Below are 15,686 nucleotides of genomic sequence, written 5' to 3'. Positions count from 1 at the left end.
ATAATATATAATATATAATATATAATATATAATATATAATATATAATATATAATATATAATATATAATATATAATATATAATATATAATATATAATATATAATATATAATATATAATATATAATATATATATATATAATATATAATATATAATATATAATATATAATATATAATATATAATATATAATATATAATATATAATATATAATATATAATATATAATATATAATATATAATATATAATATATAATATATAATATATAATATATAATATATAATATATAATATATAATATATAATATATAATATATAATATATAATATATAATATATAATATATAATATATAATATATAATATATAATATAATATATAATATATAATATATAATAATATATAATATATAATATATAATATATAATATATAATATATAATATATAATATATAATATATAATATATAATATATAATATATAATATATAAATATATAATATATAATAAAATATATAATATATAATATATAATATATAATATATAATATATAATATATAATATATAATATATAATATATAATATATAATATATAATAATAATATAATATATAATATATAATATATAATATATAATATATAATATATAATATAAATATATAATATATAATATATAATATATAATATATAATATATAATATATAAATATAAATATAATAAAATATAATATATAATATATAAATATAATATATAAAAATATATAATATATAATATATAATATATAATATATAATATATAATATATAATATATAATATATAATATATAATATATAATATATAATATATAATATATAATATATAATATATAATAATAATAATATATAATATATAATATATAATATATAATATATAATATAAATATATAATATATAATATATAATATATAATATATATATATAATATATAATATATAATATATAATATATAATATATAATATATAATATATAATATATAATATATAATATATAATATATAATATATAATATATAATATATAATATATAATATATAATATTAATCAAATATTTTCCCTTGAAATGAGAATTTGTATATATCTATGTATATATCCATATACTTTTTTTTCTAGCTATTTATAGACTAATTATATTTGGAAAATCAACTTAGCATTTCAGCTTTATGTGAATTTGTGATCGTATTTATAGTAATTATACAACGCAGCATAGATCGAAAAAAAAACGTTTGCAATGAATTGGTGTAGTTTTATTGTTACTTTAATAAACGGGATAGTGTGTTCAATACAAGTTCGACAATTAAATGGCACTGAAATTAAAAACGTAGGCAGAACATGGGACTCTTTTAACGCAGTACAAGCACCCAAGCAGTTTTATGATGCTATCGAAAAGTCCGATTTTAGTAAACAAAGTTTGCAAAATAAGTTAGAGCATTTCCTAGAAAAACTTCAAAAAAACTTGACCGTGTCGACAGTATTGAGTAACACCGAAGATATTGTCACAAGTGAAAGAGAATATGTGTACAGGATGCAAGAACTGTCAACGTTCTTTTATGAAGCCTCTTTTTCTCTTGAGCAATTTTCTTCTGATATCAACATTTTTTATGAAACATCAAAAAATTCAAGTTACACATTGTTGCTTAAACTACGCCAAGTCCCAACAGGTCAACCATCTAAAGTTAAGGTTCTACTTACCAACTACTTTGCGGAAATAGAATTTTTTCATGTACTGTTCTCAGAAATTATAGACGAAGCTATGGAATATGGTACTAAATTCTTAAGATCGATTCAAAAACTATTTGTTTATTACGCTGATACTCAAAATATTATTCTAGAAAATTGGAAATTAAAGACTAATCCACAATGCTGCAAACTTTATATCAATTTCTTGCAGCATCAGTCTTCGCAGATTTTTAAATGTGCTGCTTTGGATAATCTTAATGTAGTATACGATGTATATTCTGTAACAAAGCTTAACATAAAATACATAATAAGACAACTTGAGTTTCGTATCCAATGTATATTTAATTGCTTATTGTATAAAAGCCTTACCCTACAATGTAAACTTCTTAAGAGCGCAGAGCAAGATCTTAGAACTTTATTTAGCAATCTCGCCGAGTTAGACATGTTCTTGGATATAAAAACTAAGAAAGGCAGAGCTTTAGGATTAAGATTTCGTAGAGGGAAAACACGGATTAATAATCAAATTAAATTGGAACCGAACCCTGTCGAGTGCCTTCCAATTGGCTTTCCAAATACTCAAATGTCAACTGATCTAAAAAAATGTTTTTACTTTTTAAATAATGTAGTGTAAAATAAGCTGCAGTAAATATTTCAATAAATTCAATTTTTTGTATGACTTTAATAAGCTTGTATATATATTATTTTATATATCACAGCGGGCTGCAGGTAACAAACTGACAAAGTGTACAAGAGACAACTATATTCCTCTGCATTTGTCTTAACACGCCGCCAATAGAAAAGTGTTGTGGACGGCATATCGATAGCGATATCAAACCCCAGCGCAGGGGTGATTTAATACCGAATGTTTTGGTAGATTTATTAAGGTCACCTTAATGTTATCCGGCCGTTGACCCGGCAAAATTCGAACAACGGGGATTGGATCATGCCATGGGAAAGCCAAAGAAGAAATAGGAAGAACAGATTCAAAGTCACGGTCAATGGCGTTATAACTGCTGCGCCTCGAGAAATTAAAGTTTTTATGTGCACGTGCACCAAGATATTGTTTTTTTTAATTAAATCATATTTAATTAGAGAAGCAGTACGCCGGTGTTGAAAACAAAAATATCAACAATAATCAAAAATCAACAATAAACGAAAATAGTAGTGAAGTTTCGGCGGGGAATACTGGAAAACCTGGTGCGAAAAAAACATTAGGTAAGTGGTCGGTGTTGAAACCATGCTTATGGGCTTTCCATTCCAGGCCCGACGAAACCCAGTGAAACCCGAAGAAAAGTCAGCTAGGTCGTCCAAATCGGCTTGGTGAGATTTTTTTTGTTGGGCGGCCATAACCTTTTGGCAAAATCCGAGTTTTGACCAGATAACGTTCCTTTTTTGCTGATCCACAATTTTATTGGGATAAATCTTCGTCGAGGAAGAACGACACACCTCCCGAGTGGCGGCAACAGAAGCCTTTAGGATACAGACATTTTTTTTTATTAATTTTTGTTACAGATATTTATTTTATAATATTTTATTTTTATTGTGTATTAATTGTTTTTTTCGTCTTATTTAATTATTTATTTAGTCGCAATTTATATATTGCAATTTATGATCTACATTTGGTAATTTGGTAATATTCATTTTGGATTTATTTCCCATATTTATTTAACACACATATTTACCTATATTAATATTTTTATTATTGTTGAAATGGTCCTGATTTCTGTAATTATTTATTTATTTAAATTACCCTTTATATTCCCCCCTCCCTTGAGAGCCCTATGATAGGTCAGGGTCTAAAGAAAAAGTCCAAGTTTAAACATATGTTGAAAGAAATCCAGTGTGGGTATTCGGACTAAGTCAGGGATATGAATATGAAAATTGTAAACAAATAAAATTTTAAGTATTTGGGAAAGAAATGAAACTGGAGTAGAGTCGAATTAATGGGAGAAGGAATACACTAGGAATGGGTGGGTAGAATGTGTGTAGGTGACTGAATGGGGCAGCTGAATAAATATGCTGGCAGACTGCAAGGTCGGGTAGGGATGAGCATGGGCCTCCAGTACACCTGGAGTGCCCAATAACAGGAGTCATATAAGATAATGTGATGTCGACAAACTCATAGATGCCGTTTAATTCGTATTTGAGACCAAGACCAAGTAGGTCCATAACAAAAGAGAAAGACGTTCGAAAAATTAAGTGGTTAAGGAAAAAGAATGTTAAAAGTATAATAGTAAAAATTTTAAAAAATTTAAATTAATAATTCTTGGTCAGATCGATTTGGCTATTGATCCTTATTAAGAGTATAGGGCCGCAAACACTTCCTTCTGTTGGTACAAATTTGTTCTATACGAGTAACGAGTATAAAATAATTATCCACCCAATATTCCTGTGCAATTTTATTTTAATTTAAATTTCAATTAATTTTATTTAACACAAATCCAGTGTAAACATTGCGTTTTTGAGATAAATTGCACACATGCCTAAAATTCAAAGCGTCATGTTGAAAGTTCATCAAGCTGACGCTAAAATTAACCAATTTTTCTCCGGAAAGTAATAAAAACACAAAAAGTTCAGGTATTTTTCATTTATAATAAAGAAAAAATTAATCAAGTGGAAACTGTTCGGTCTTAAGATGACTAACAAACATCCTTAATATTTAATATTGAGTATTAAAACATCAGGAAACGAATCCCTTCTACAATCTTCAATTCAGGTAACTTTGATACCGGTATACGGAAAAAAGGCTACACGTAAAAAAACACACAAGAACAGAAAAAGTTTTGAAAAGTTGTGCGTGAATAAAATGATGTTTGACGTAACCCATAAGACCGTTGAACGCCTTACCTGCTGAAAAATTCCACGCACACTAATAGAAAAAAATTCGCCCTTGAAAAAAAATTAAGCCTTAGAACTGAGGATGATTACTCGTAGAGTAAAAGAGGATAGACGCGATATAAAAGACAGTAAAGGACGAGGAAATATATGTATACTAGTAAGAACTAAGAATTAGTATTGATCGCTTTAAGAACGGCAGAGAGTCAGAATTGGAGATAATAGGATAGAATCTATTATAGTCAGAACATAATACTCTGTAGGGATCATGCAACTCATAGTTAGAAATACATTGACTTAAATTGAATACGTAATTTCTAGTGAATCTGCTTGGAAGAGTGACGTTTAGCCGACTAACCAAATCGGGACTATCAACTTCACGACGAATAAGTTTAAAAATAAAGACTGTTCCAAGCATTTACGGTTAGCTAAGTAGGGTAAGTTAATTAACATTAGTCTACTGGAATAAGGAGGTAATCTAAGGCTTGCATCCCAATTAAGGCGCTGTAAGGTAAAAAGTAAGAAGTTCTTTTAAACCGATTCAATGCGGTTCGAGTAAACTTCGCCCAAAGCTGCGAAGTACACGCGAATGCTTTATTATTAAGGGAAGGTCGTTAATAAATAAGGTAAAAAGGAGCGGACCTATGTGGTTCCCGATTTGCTACCTTTTTTATGAAGAGGGATCACAGAGGACTCCTTCCATATATGGGGGAACTGTGAAGATTCCAGAGATAAGTTAAACAGTTTCAGTAGAGGTTTGCACAAGGCTTCCCCACAGAATCTAAGCACGCAGCCTGGAATTCCGTGGGGACCTGGCGAATAGACAGGCTTAATATTTATATAAATTCTGGACCTAGGAGGTTTGTTAGAGATAGACGGATAGTACATCGGAACACAAGGGTTAACAAATGATTTAATTGCAGTATACAGAATATTTATGGCATCGGCCATTATTTCGCAAGAATAAAGATCGGACCAATTAAAGCCAGATATAAAATAAAGTCACCTAGAACAACTAGTTGGTCCCTATCGGACAGTCTAATTGATTGGATAGCGGACAAATGGCGGAATGTAAGAACACTAAATTTAAACATAGCTATCAGATAATGACAGCTTTACGCATAAGAATTCTAAGATACGGAACTCGTCAAATTAGTTAGCTTACTACACAAGCCTCTAACATTTTGAAAGCAGATAGTAGTCTATTTTTAATCTAAGCTTCGAACTCTTTCACCACCATACTATCCGGCCAAAAATCATCAGAACATATGGTCGAGGATAGCTCATTAGGGACAGTTATCTTGAAACCTCTCTAGCGTAAGAAAAGATAAATTTTTCCACTTTAATGTCGTCGGCTTTTTTTTTGACTTGTATATAAGACAATACATCAGATGATGTTTGATTTTGTTTCTTTAGTTGTGTTTCTTTAGTGGAACAGTGCGGACAAAACGGAATCTGTAGCAACCCCGGGATGGACTCCGTTCACAACGGTTTAAACCTTTAGCTGCCAATATAAGCAACATTTGAGGATTTGTTGCGATCGTCAACTGATCAGTTGTGGAGTCCTGTTGATCACTTGCCGAAGGGTGCGGGCACTCTTGCGCTTTGGAGACTCCTTTAATAGCTTGAGGCTATTAAATTGTGAAGGGTCCCTTTACGATATCTCGTATCGATATCGTTATCTTCCTTGTCTTTATTGAGTTTTTCTATCTTATATCTTTTTGGGTCTTGTATATTTAATGTGGGCTGTCCTGCATATAAAAATATGTGAGCGAGAGTTTGTCCCGTGGTATAATAATAATTCCCCTGTTTAACCTTTTCTGGTCCTTAGTGAACATTACTTGTCTGTTGTAATTATTTACTGGCTCTTCTCTTCTATTTGCATAGAATTGAAAAACGTAATGTTGGCCAGGTACAACCGAAAACTTAACTGTTTGGTTGGGTTAGTTCATTAAGTTAGAATGCTTTGAGGCTGGGGTCGATTACCTCAGTCTAGTCATCGGTTGACATGTCCGGAAACGTTGTCCAACACTGAGAGCGTCTTCCAACTTTCCAATAGAAGCATAGCTATATTTATTGGAATTTGGCGGTAAATAAATGTCCACTCGGCTACAGTCTCGTTCTTTTTGTAACCAAATAGAAAATTACCTGCTTAATCATTTTGCAAGTCCTTTTAACAGAGTTAGAGGTTAAGAGCAACTACTGATTAGCGTGGTCCGATCTGCAACGTGATCCTCTTCAGCGCAGAAAGAAGATCATCAGCACGACTAAAACTGTCTCCAGCACTCCAGCACTGTCAATTCGCACTCCTAGGCAAGTATCACAACGGTATTTTAGATTAGGGCCTTTAGCTAGGTCATCACTTGTTCGGCCGTTAAAACCAACGCACTTAGTGTGCACCATTCTATCACATAGCCAACAGGTCATTTTTGACTGCTCAGGCTTAATTACCTGACGGCATTTGTCTTGGAAGCAGACAACATTGGTTTCCATATTTAATTGGGTTTGGACCACTGTATCAGCAGACAAAATCAAAAATATACCGCAAGAGCGCAGTGTGCGCGTTAGGATTTTGTGTGGGAGAGCGAGACCGGGTACACCGAGGCGTTAAGTACAACAGCAACACCAAACAGCACTACGGACAACGCACGAAAGAGAGAGTAAACAAAACGCAAAGACAGAAAGAGAACAGATTGAATTAATTTATTAAAATAATGCATAAATCACAAGAGATTCACTCGCGAAGCAAACGGAACTTTAACTAGTACTGATAAGGAAATTGAATTATTTAAAAATTTATTAAAATCCACCGCTGGATTTGGCAAAACAAGTAAAAAACACGACCGTTCGCTTTGAAGCTAGACAAATTTTCTAATGTTTTTTTCATGTAAGTAGATGGTGTTTGTCGTTGTCGACCCTAATTGGTTTTGAATTTGTATTCTGTCGTTATGGTCTAAAGTTCCGAAAAAGGTATTTGATTGTCGTCCCTTTTATGTTGATTAGTTGCTCTTATGTACGGTTAGGAGTTTGATTGAAGGAATGGATGTGTAATTGGTCATTTACAAATTTAAGTAATGAGTTAGACTATTTATTAGGTTGGCAGTGATGCTCATATTCTGAAGGTACCTTTACAGTTTTGTCTGAGAATAGGAGGTATCCGTAGTCGGTGTCGATGTTATTTATTTAAATTCGGCCGTGACATTGTGGACAGTATGAAGAAGCGTAAAAAGAACAATCCTGCAACCTAACCTGCAAGGTTGTTCTGAAAATTTGGTAGGTTAGTGATTTGTTTTGCTTTCTTAAACTGAGTCTTATGATATTTTGTAGCTATACCTCTATTGGTTATATCGTAATGATCTGGTAAAACCTGCTGTACGCTGTTATTATTTAATTTGTAAGAATTCTCTAATTTTCCTTCTGAAGGGTCCCTTTACGATATCTCGTATCGATATCGTTATCTTCCTTGTCTTTATTGAGTTTTTCTATCTTATATCTTATTGGGTCTTGTATATTTAATGTGGGCTGTCCTGCATATAAAAATATGTGAGCGAGAGTTTGTCCCGTGGTATAATAATAATTCCCCTGTTTAACCTTTTCTGGTACTTAGTGAACATTACTTGTCTGTTGTAATTATTTACTGGCTCTTCTCTTCTATTTGCATAGAATTGAAAAACGTAATGTTGGCCAGGTACAACCGAGAACTTAACTGTTTGGTTGGGTTAGTTCATTAAGTTAGAATGCTTTGAGGCTGGGGTCGATTACCTCAGTCTAGTCATCGGTTGACATGTCCGGAAACGTTGTCCAACACTGAGAGCGTCTTCCAACTTTCCAATAGAAGCATAGCTATATTTATTGGAATTTGGCGGTAAATAAATGTCCACTCGGCTACAGTCTCGTTCTTTTTGTAACCAAATAGAAAATTACCTGCTTAATCATTTTGCAAGTCCTTTTAACAGAGTTAGAGGTTAAGAGCAACTACTGATTAGCGTGGTCCGATCTGCAACGTGATCCCTCTTCAGCGCAGAAAGAAGATCATCAGCACGACTAAAACTGTCTCCAGCACTCCAGCACTGTCAATTCGCACTCCTAGGCAAGTATCACAACGGTATTTTAGATTAGGGCCTTTAGCTAGGTCATCACTTGTTCGGCCGTTAAAACCAACGCACTTAGTGTGCACCATTCTATCACATAGCCAACAGGTCATTTTTGACTGCTCAGGCTTAATTACCTGACGGCATTTGTCTTGGAAGCAGACAACATTGGTTTCCATATTTAATTGGGTTTGGACCACTGTATCAGCAGACAAAATCAAAAATGTACCGCAAGAGCGCAGTGTGCGCGTTAGGATTTTGTGTGGAGAGCGAGACCGGGTACACCGAGGCGTTAAGTACAACAGCAACACCAAACAGCTCTACGGACAACGCACGAAAGAGAGAGTAAACAAAACGCAAAGACAGAAAGAGAACAGATTGAATTAATTTATTAAAATAATGCATAAATCACAAAGAGATTCACTCGCGAAGCAAACGGAACTTTAACTAGTACTGATAAGGAAATTGAATTATTTAAAAATTTATTAAATCCACCGCTGGATTTGGCAAAACAAGTAAAAAACACGACCGTTCGCTTTGAAGCTAGACAAATTTTCTAATGTTTTTTTCATGTAAGTAGATGGTGTTTGTCGTTGTCGACCCTAATTGGTTTTGAATTTGTATTCTGTCGTTATGGTCTAATGTTCCGAAAAAGGTATTTGATTGTCGTCCCTTTTATGTTGATTAGTTGCTCTTATGTACGGTTAGGAGTTTGATTGAAGGAATGGATGTGTAATTGGTAATTTACAAATTTAAGTAATGAGTTAGACTATTTATTAGGTTGGCAGTGATGCTCATATTCTGAAGGTACCTTTACAGTTTTGTCTGAGAATAGGAGGTATCCGTAGTCGGTGTCGATGTTATTTATTTAAATTCGGCCGTGACATTGTGGACAGTATGAAGAAGCGTAAAAAGAACAATCCTGCAACCTAACCTGCAAGGTTGTTCTGAAAATTTGGTAGGTTAGTGATTTGTTTTGCTTTCTTAAACTGAGTCTTATGATATTTTGTAGCTATACCTCTATTGGTTATATCGTAATGATCTGGTAAAACCTGCTGTACGCTGTTATTATTTAATTTGTAAGAATTCTCTAATTTTCCTTTCTGAAGGGTCCCTTTACGATATCTCGTATCGATATCGTTATCTTCCTTGTCTTTATTGAGTTTTTCTATCTTATATCTTTTTGGGTCTTGTATATTTAATGTGGGCTGTCCTGCATATAAAAATATGTGAGCGAGAGTTTGTCCCGTGGTATAATAATAATTCCCCTGTTTAACCTTTTCTGGTCCTTAGTGAACATTACTTGTCTGTTGTAATTATTTACTGGCTCTTCTCTTCTATTTGCATAAAATTGAAAAACGTAATGTTGGCCAGGTACAACCGAGAACTTAACTGTTTGGTTGGGTTAGTTCATTAAGTTAGAATGCTTTGAGGCTGGGGTCGATTACCTCAGTCTAGTCATCGGTTGACATGTCCGGAAACGTTGTCCAACACTGAGAGCGTCTTCCAACTTTCCAATAGAAGCATAGCTATATTTATTGGAATTTGGCGGTAAATAAATGTCCACTCGGCTACAGTCTCGTTCTTTTTGTAACCAAATAGAAAATTACCTGCTTAATCATTTTGCAAGTCCTTTTAACAGAGTTAGAGGTTAAGAGCAACTACTGATTAGCGTGGTCCGATCTGCAACGTGATCTGTTCCCGTACTGGAGAGAAAACGAAACTGTACCAAAATTTTAAGTGGCATCTGTGTTCTTCGCGGGGGCTGCCTCGCCTTGGACCCCCAACCGCGTGGTTCGTAAAACCTCCTCGAAAGAAATTCTCTCAAGAATTTTCTTTATCAGGTCGCCGTCTTGCACTAGCGCCTTAACTAAAACACTCTCTGTTGGCAGTATCAAGTTTTCATCTGGCAACCACCGGGCCTTTGCTGGCCGGTCGGAGGGATTACTGACCACCAACTGCGTTATTATTCATGCGTAGGACAATCGCTGGCTACTGATATTTGGAAACAATTGTTTTCCAGGCAGCTAAGGCCACTTCCCGAAGTCTTCCGTTTCGATTACATTCACTGATTGGACACGCCGGCCTATCTATGTATATCGGTCCGCACCGTAGCATGAGCTAATCCGCATCAGTTACTTTTATCAGCCAGGATAATTTATGAAGAAAAAAAAACCAGGACCGTCAGCGGATAGGCGATTAAGATTTAAGTAATGCAATGGGTGATTGCTAGACCATATGGGAGTCGACTTGCGAGAGTGTGTTTCGTAACCGCAGTCATGTAGCCCCTTAATTTTTATAGGTCAATTAATCCCCGCTAGCATCGACAAAATGGATCATCATATCATCGCTGGAAGGTTTCAACGCTGGAACTGGACACATGTGAGCTATTATTTAAAATATTCCTAACCTTATGCATAGTTTGTTTGTTAGAAAACTCAACAACTAACCATAATCATTAAGATTAACCTTTGCGACGCGCCGAACTCTCACATAGTAATATAGTAAATAATAAACATGAAGTCACAGAAACATGGGGAAAAACCTGTATAGAATTAGACTTAAATAATAAACATGAAGTCACAGAAACATGGGGAAAAACATGTATAGAATAAGAATCATTTAAATTCGAACCCAATACGCGCTCGCGCCAAGGATCGTGCGCGAAGGATCACACTGCCCCGCAATAGATCGGCTATACTAATGCGGCCCAAGTTCGGTTGGGATATGCGGGCACACTATCCTCCGCCAAACCGCCCTCAGATCGGCCGGCGATCGGCGACAAGACCTCCAGGAGGAGCTATCAGAAACGGACCAACAACCAAAGGATCAGCGGTAAAAAGTGCAACAGAGCCATAGGAGGCGGGTAACGATGTGGTAACAAACTAAACTCTGCGTATTACGTCTCATTTTCCGGCTCGGTTCACGGCTCGCGTGTTTAAGTTATAGTAGACCTGAAAACTTGTATCATAATTAGTAGACCTGATCCGCCTCTAAAACCCTTCTTATCATTAGCAGACCTAACCGGCCTCTAAACCGCTTTGCATAATTAGTAGACCTGATCGGCCTACACAACCATTCTCATCATTAGCAGACCTAACCGGCCTCTAAAAACTGTTCTCATCATAAGTAGACTTAACCGGCCTCTCAAACTTTCCCCCCTTAATTGGTAGACTGTTTAATTTTCCCGTCTTCTCGGATTCCCGGGTCGGATTCCTCTTCCAGCAACCCCACTGAACCAAATCTAATATCTGCGGCGAGTCCTGGCCATCCTTGGGCCACCCGAGCACTGACAGATCGTCACACCTTACAAATTAATTAACATTGTCAATACTCTTAGACCTTAGGCAATGTAATGAATTGAAATTTTAATAGTAGTGTAAGTAAACAGAGGACTTGAAGAATTTTCTTACTTTTGTTATTTTGTTTTTAGTAAGCCCACAAGAAAGTTGCATAAATGAATACTCTTACTATATCTTAATTGTTAGGCATCCAGCCTCTTTTGTAAATAAAGGTATAATATGAACTTCAATAATTCATGAATTGCTAAACCTGTAATTATCCTGAGTGACGGCAACTAAAATAAGATCGGAAGTCTCTTTAGGGAATCTTCGAAGATACTATCGTGAAGATTATGGTCGGGTTGGTTAGAGAAAGCGAGGTTCAAATTCCCCCCAAAGACCTTGCTACAGTTTAGTCTTCCTGCAGTCTGTAACATTTTTCTGTTTTACTTTGCGAGTTTCGTTTTTTATCAGAATTCTTCTTTTATCCCTCTTAGTATTGGAATTACAAGCATAGTAAGTTATAGTTTAACTAGGAATCCTACAAATTCTTATGCTAAGTCAACCATTACATAACTTTTGGCGCCCAACGTAGGCCTTGCCACGGCACGATTTAGGATTTCCCAAGGAAACTGATGTGTTGAACTAGTTAGACCGGCGTGATCTTACTATCGCAATTCAGAGGAAGCCTTAATAACGCCAACGACGTTGCTATTCGGACGCGGATATCAAACCGAGAAACCTTGAAGGAGCTTAAACCAACCCATGAATTTAGCATAACATCAGCTATTCGGTAATCTTGTGTCCGAGAAAGAAGAAAAGCCAAAGAAAACAAAAAAATATGAAGATTATCAGCAATGCCAGTAGTGAATACGCCTCCCATAACTTTTTTTGGAAGGTAATATAAAGTACAATTGTTCAACGGTTATGGATACCACCAATCCTTGTTATTATTTAGCGGCCCAGCATGTCTTTCACAAAAATGTTGTTATTCTTGTAATGCTCCAATTAATAGCGCAGCCATTACCTGTGCCGACAGCGCCGGTTCAGCGTGGAATAAATACTAGGAACTTACCCAGAGATTTAACCCAGTTAAGAGAACCTTATACGGCTAGGTGAACAGTGGCTTCTTTAATTGATAAGGCATTGATCAAAATTGAAGAAGATGAGTTTATTGAAATATTCACCAAAACAAAATTCCCCGGAAGAACTAAATTAAAAGACCACATTAAATAAGTCAACAATGGCTAACTGCATTCCGATGCGATTGCACCGCAATCGGCGCACGCTTAGATTATAGTCATTTTATACTGAGGTTAAGAGAAATAAGAAATTGAAAATTTTAAAAACCCAAGTGATTTGCAAGCTATGCTGAAGTATCGTTCTTGGAATATACAGAACTTGGTCTGTTGGACACAGAAGCGAACATTAGTTGTCTGGTAGAAGAGCTAGCACAACAGGTCTTTTTAAGTCATCCTTAACTTTCCAAATTGCTCCAAATAATACAGCCGTGCTTGCACCAATCGAAGAATATAAGTTAACCGGGGATAACATTTTTCCCTGAACATCGTCCAAAAGTCAGCGATTAGCAGTAGTAAAGCAATTATTTCCAAAAGCTTCAAAAAGTGGTTGGTACCGAAGGTTCATACCCATCTTCGCGGATCTCACATGTCGATCACAGATGTCTTTTCTAAAAATGTAAAATTTGCTTGGCCTCGAGAAGATCATGTAGTGATGGATAGGCTAAAAATCATTTTGACCTCTGCACTGGTTTTAACAAACCCAGACTTTGAGAAGAAGTTTTATCTTCACTGTGACGCCAGCGATTTCAGCATCGGTGCAGTGTTGGTTTAAGTAGCGGAAAATAAAGCTGAAAAGTCCATTGCCTATATGTCAAAAAAGTTAAGTCGATCACAACGTAATTATAGCTTAAACCGACCGAGAGTGTTTAGCCGTGGTATTAGCCATTAAAAAGTTTTGCCGCTAGAACTGCAAGAATTTGAAGTAGTCACCGATAATTCCAGCTTATTATGGCTCATGAGGCCACAGAATGTATCAAGAAGATTTACTAGGTGCATTTTTAGATTGCAACAGTTCACACTTTCATTCTCGCATCGACAAGAAAAAGACAAGAGAGAACACTAAGTTCGAGTTCCCCGACTATCTGATACCTGTTAATCAGCTAGTGAAAGTGCGAATTGAACACTGGCAGTTTTTGGCGGTTTGTGGACGTTAGAGTGGCGTGGCAACATGAATCGACAAACTTGCGCTGCGTCTATGTCTCTGGAGCCTGTATGCTTATCTCATCTTTGAAGATGCAACACCAGAATCCAAAAGTAGGGAAGGGTTACTATCATCGCGTTGACTCAGTTGGATTGCGACAAAGAAAATGCAAGTCGACAATAAACGAGTCTCCGATGACTCGGTTAGCGACCGCAATAAGATTGCAGAAAGAAAAGGAAATCACCACCAGTTCCGGGCACACTTCACCGAAGGGGTATTGATTCCAAAATAGGGGAAAGTTAGAAATATGATTCCTAGGTGGGAAAACTTGGCATGGAAGACCAATAGATCAGAAAAAGCTCTATGCCGGTATAAAAAGACCGTGGCCCACAGATAGAGTTAGTCAGTACCCAGGTAAACACTCGTAGTCAATACCCGGGTAATCATCCGTACATCAATACCCGGGCAGTTATCCCTCAGTCTATAGTCGGAAAGACTCAAGCTCCAGTCGAGAAAATCGAGGAGCAAGAACGCTAATCCTTAAAATAAAAGGACCTACTTTGTAAGAATCCAGACCAACAAGGAACACAATTTGAAGGAAGACCATAGTCCCACAAAACTCTCAGGAATTTGCGGCAAGGAGTCTTAAGCCTCCAGGGTGCAGCATTACCCTGGAATTTATCTCTGCCTTACTGATCTTCCTGCTCTATTAAAGCTAGTGTAATTGTACAAAAAGATCCGTACAGCAGAGTAGAGACCATCACCATACCCTGGACAGAATTGCATCCGGTTTCCCACAAAGTGCATTATTGAAAATACTAACGGCAAAACAATTAAATAAAGAACAAATGAACCGGTGCATTGCCGTTAATGTGAATATCAGCGAAAACAAGCAACACCGTAGACTTTCCTAACAAGTGCTCACTCCAAGTAACCTGAGAGCCGAACAGAAAGAAAACCAACTCATTCATACATTTATATATATGCATACTTCACTTATTGTATTTTTTTTATCTTTGTTTGTGTATATCTTATTATTTTTCGGTTACAATTAATTGGTGCGCGAAGGTATATGTATGTATAACGCGTCGAGATCCGGAAAAAGTGGGGTAAGTTTGACGGAACCCAGTTCCCGAGTTTTCTCTATATTCATATATATACAAATTAAATTTGTGTTAAAAATTTATTTATAAAAATATTTTATTTTAATATTTTAAAAAATTTATTGGTGATAAACTTTTTAAACCTATACAATTACAAGACACTACTATGGGTTTTTATCTTAGATCGTTCTCGATCCGATCTCGAAGGAGACTGACTTCTCGATTCTAATTCCTGATCCAATCAACCTCGGCTAGAAGCTTTTCTTTTGAAACTTCTTGAACTTTCAATTATGTGTAGAATAAAAACTTAATGCCGAAATTATTCCTCTGCGTTGTGAAATTCAATTATGCTTACCGATGCAGTTTGATTGCAGCGCAATAAGTTGACCATGGTTTGGTCTCCAAGCGGATGCTGCGTTCTGCGAGTTTGATTATTTTTTCGAGTAGCTG

The 15,686-nt window shown here is 35.3% G+C and overlaps 1 protein-coding gene across 1 annotated transcript; it reads left to right on the top strand.

Moving 5' to 3' along the window:
- Positions 1 to 1,155: 1,155 nt before the first annotated feature.
- LOC120322286 lies at positions 1,156 to 2,357 on the top strand. Its single transcript, XM_039377343.1, has one exon. It carries the CDS (start codon positions 1,255 to 1,257, stop codon positions 2,332 to 2,334), a length of 1,080 nt encoding a protein of 359 aa, XP_039233277.1. The 5' UTR covers positions 1,156 to 1,254; the 3' UTR covers positions 2,335 to 2,357.
- Positions 2,358 to 15,686: the final 13,329 nt, after the last annotated feature.

This window comes from Drosophila yakuba, unplaced genomic scaffold, assembly GCF_016746365.2.
Source record: "Drosophila yakuba strain Tai18E2 unplaced genomic scaffold, Prin_Dyak_Tai18E2_2.1 Segkk50_quiver_pilon_scaf, whole genome shotgun sequence".
In the NCBI taxonomy this organism is placed as follows: Eukaryota; Metazoa; Arthropoda; class Insecta; order Diptera; family Drosophilidae; genus Drosophila; species Drosophila yakuba.
The sequence above is the reverse complement of the archived record's forward strand: the minus strand, read 5'-3'. Positions and strand labels throughout refer to the sequence as shown.

Coding starts and splice junctions, on each gene's coding strand:
- LOC120322286 (XM_039377343.1), top strand. CDS start 1,255: ATGAATTGGTGTAGTTTTATTGTTACTTTAATAAACGGGATAGTGTGT.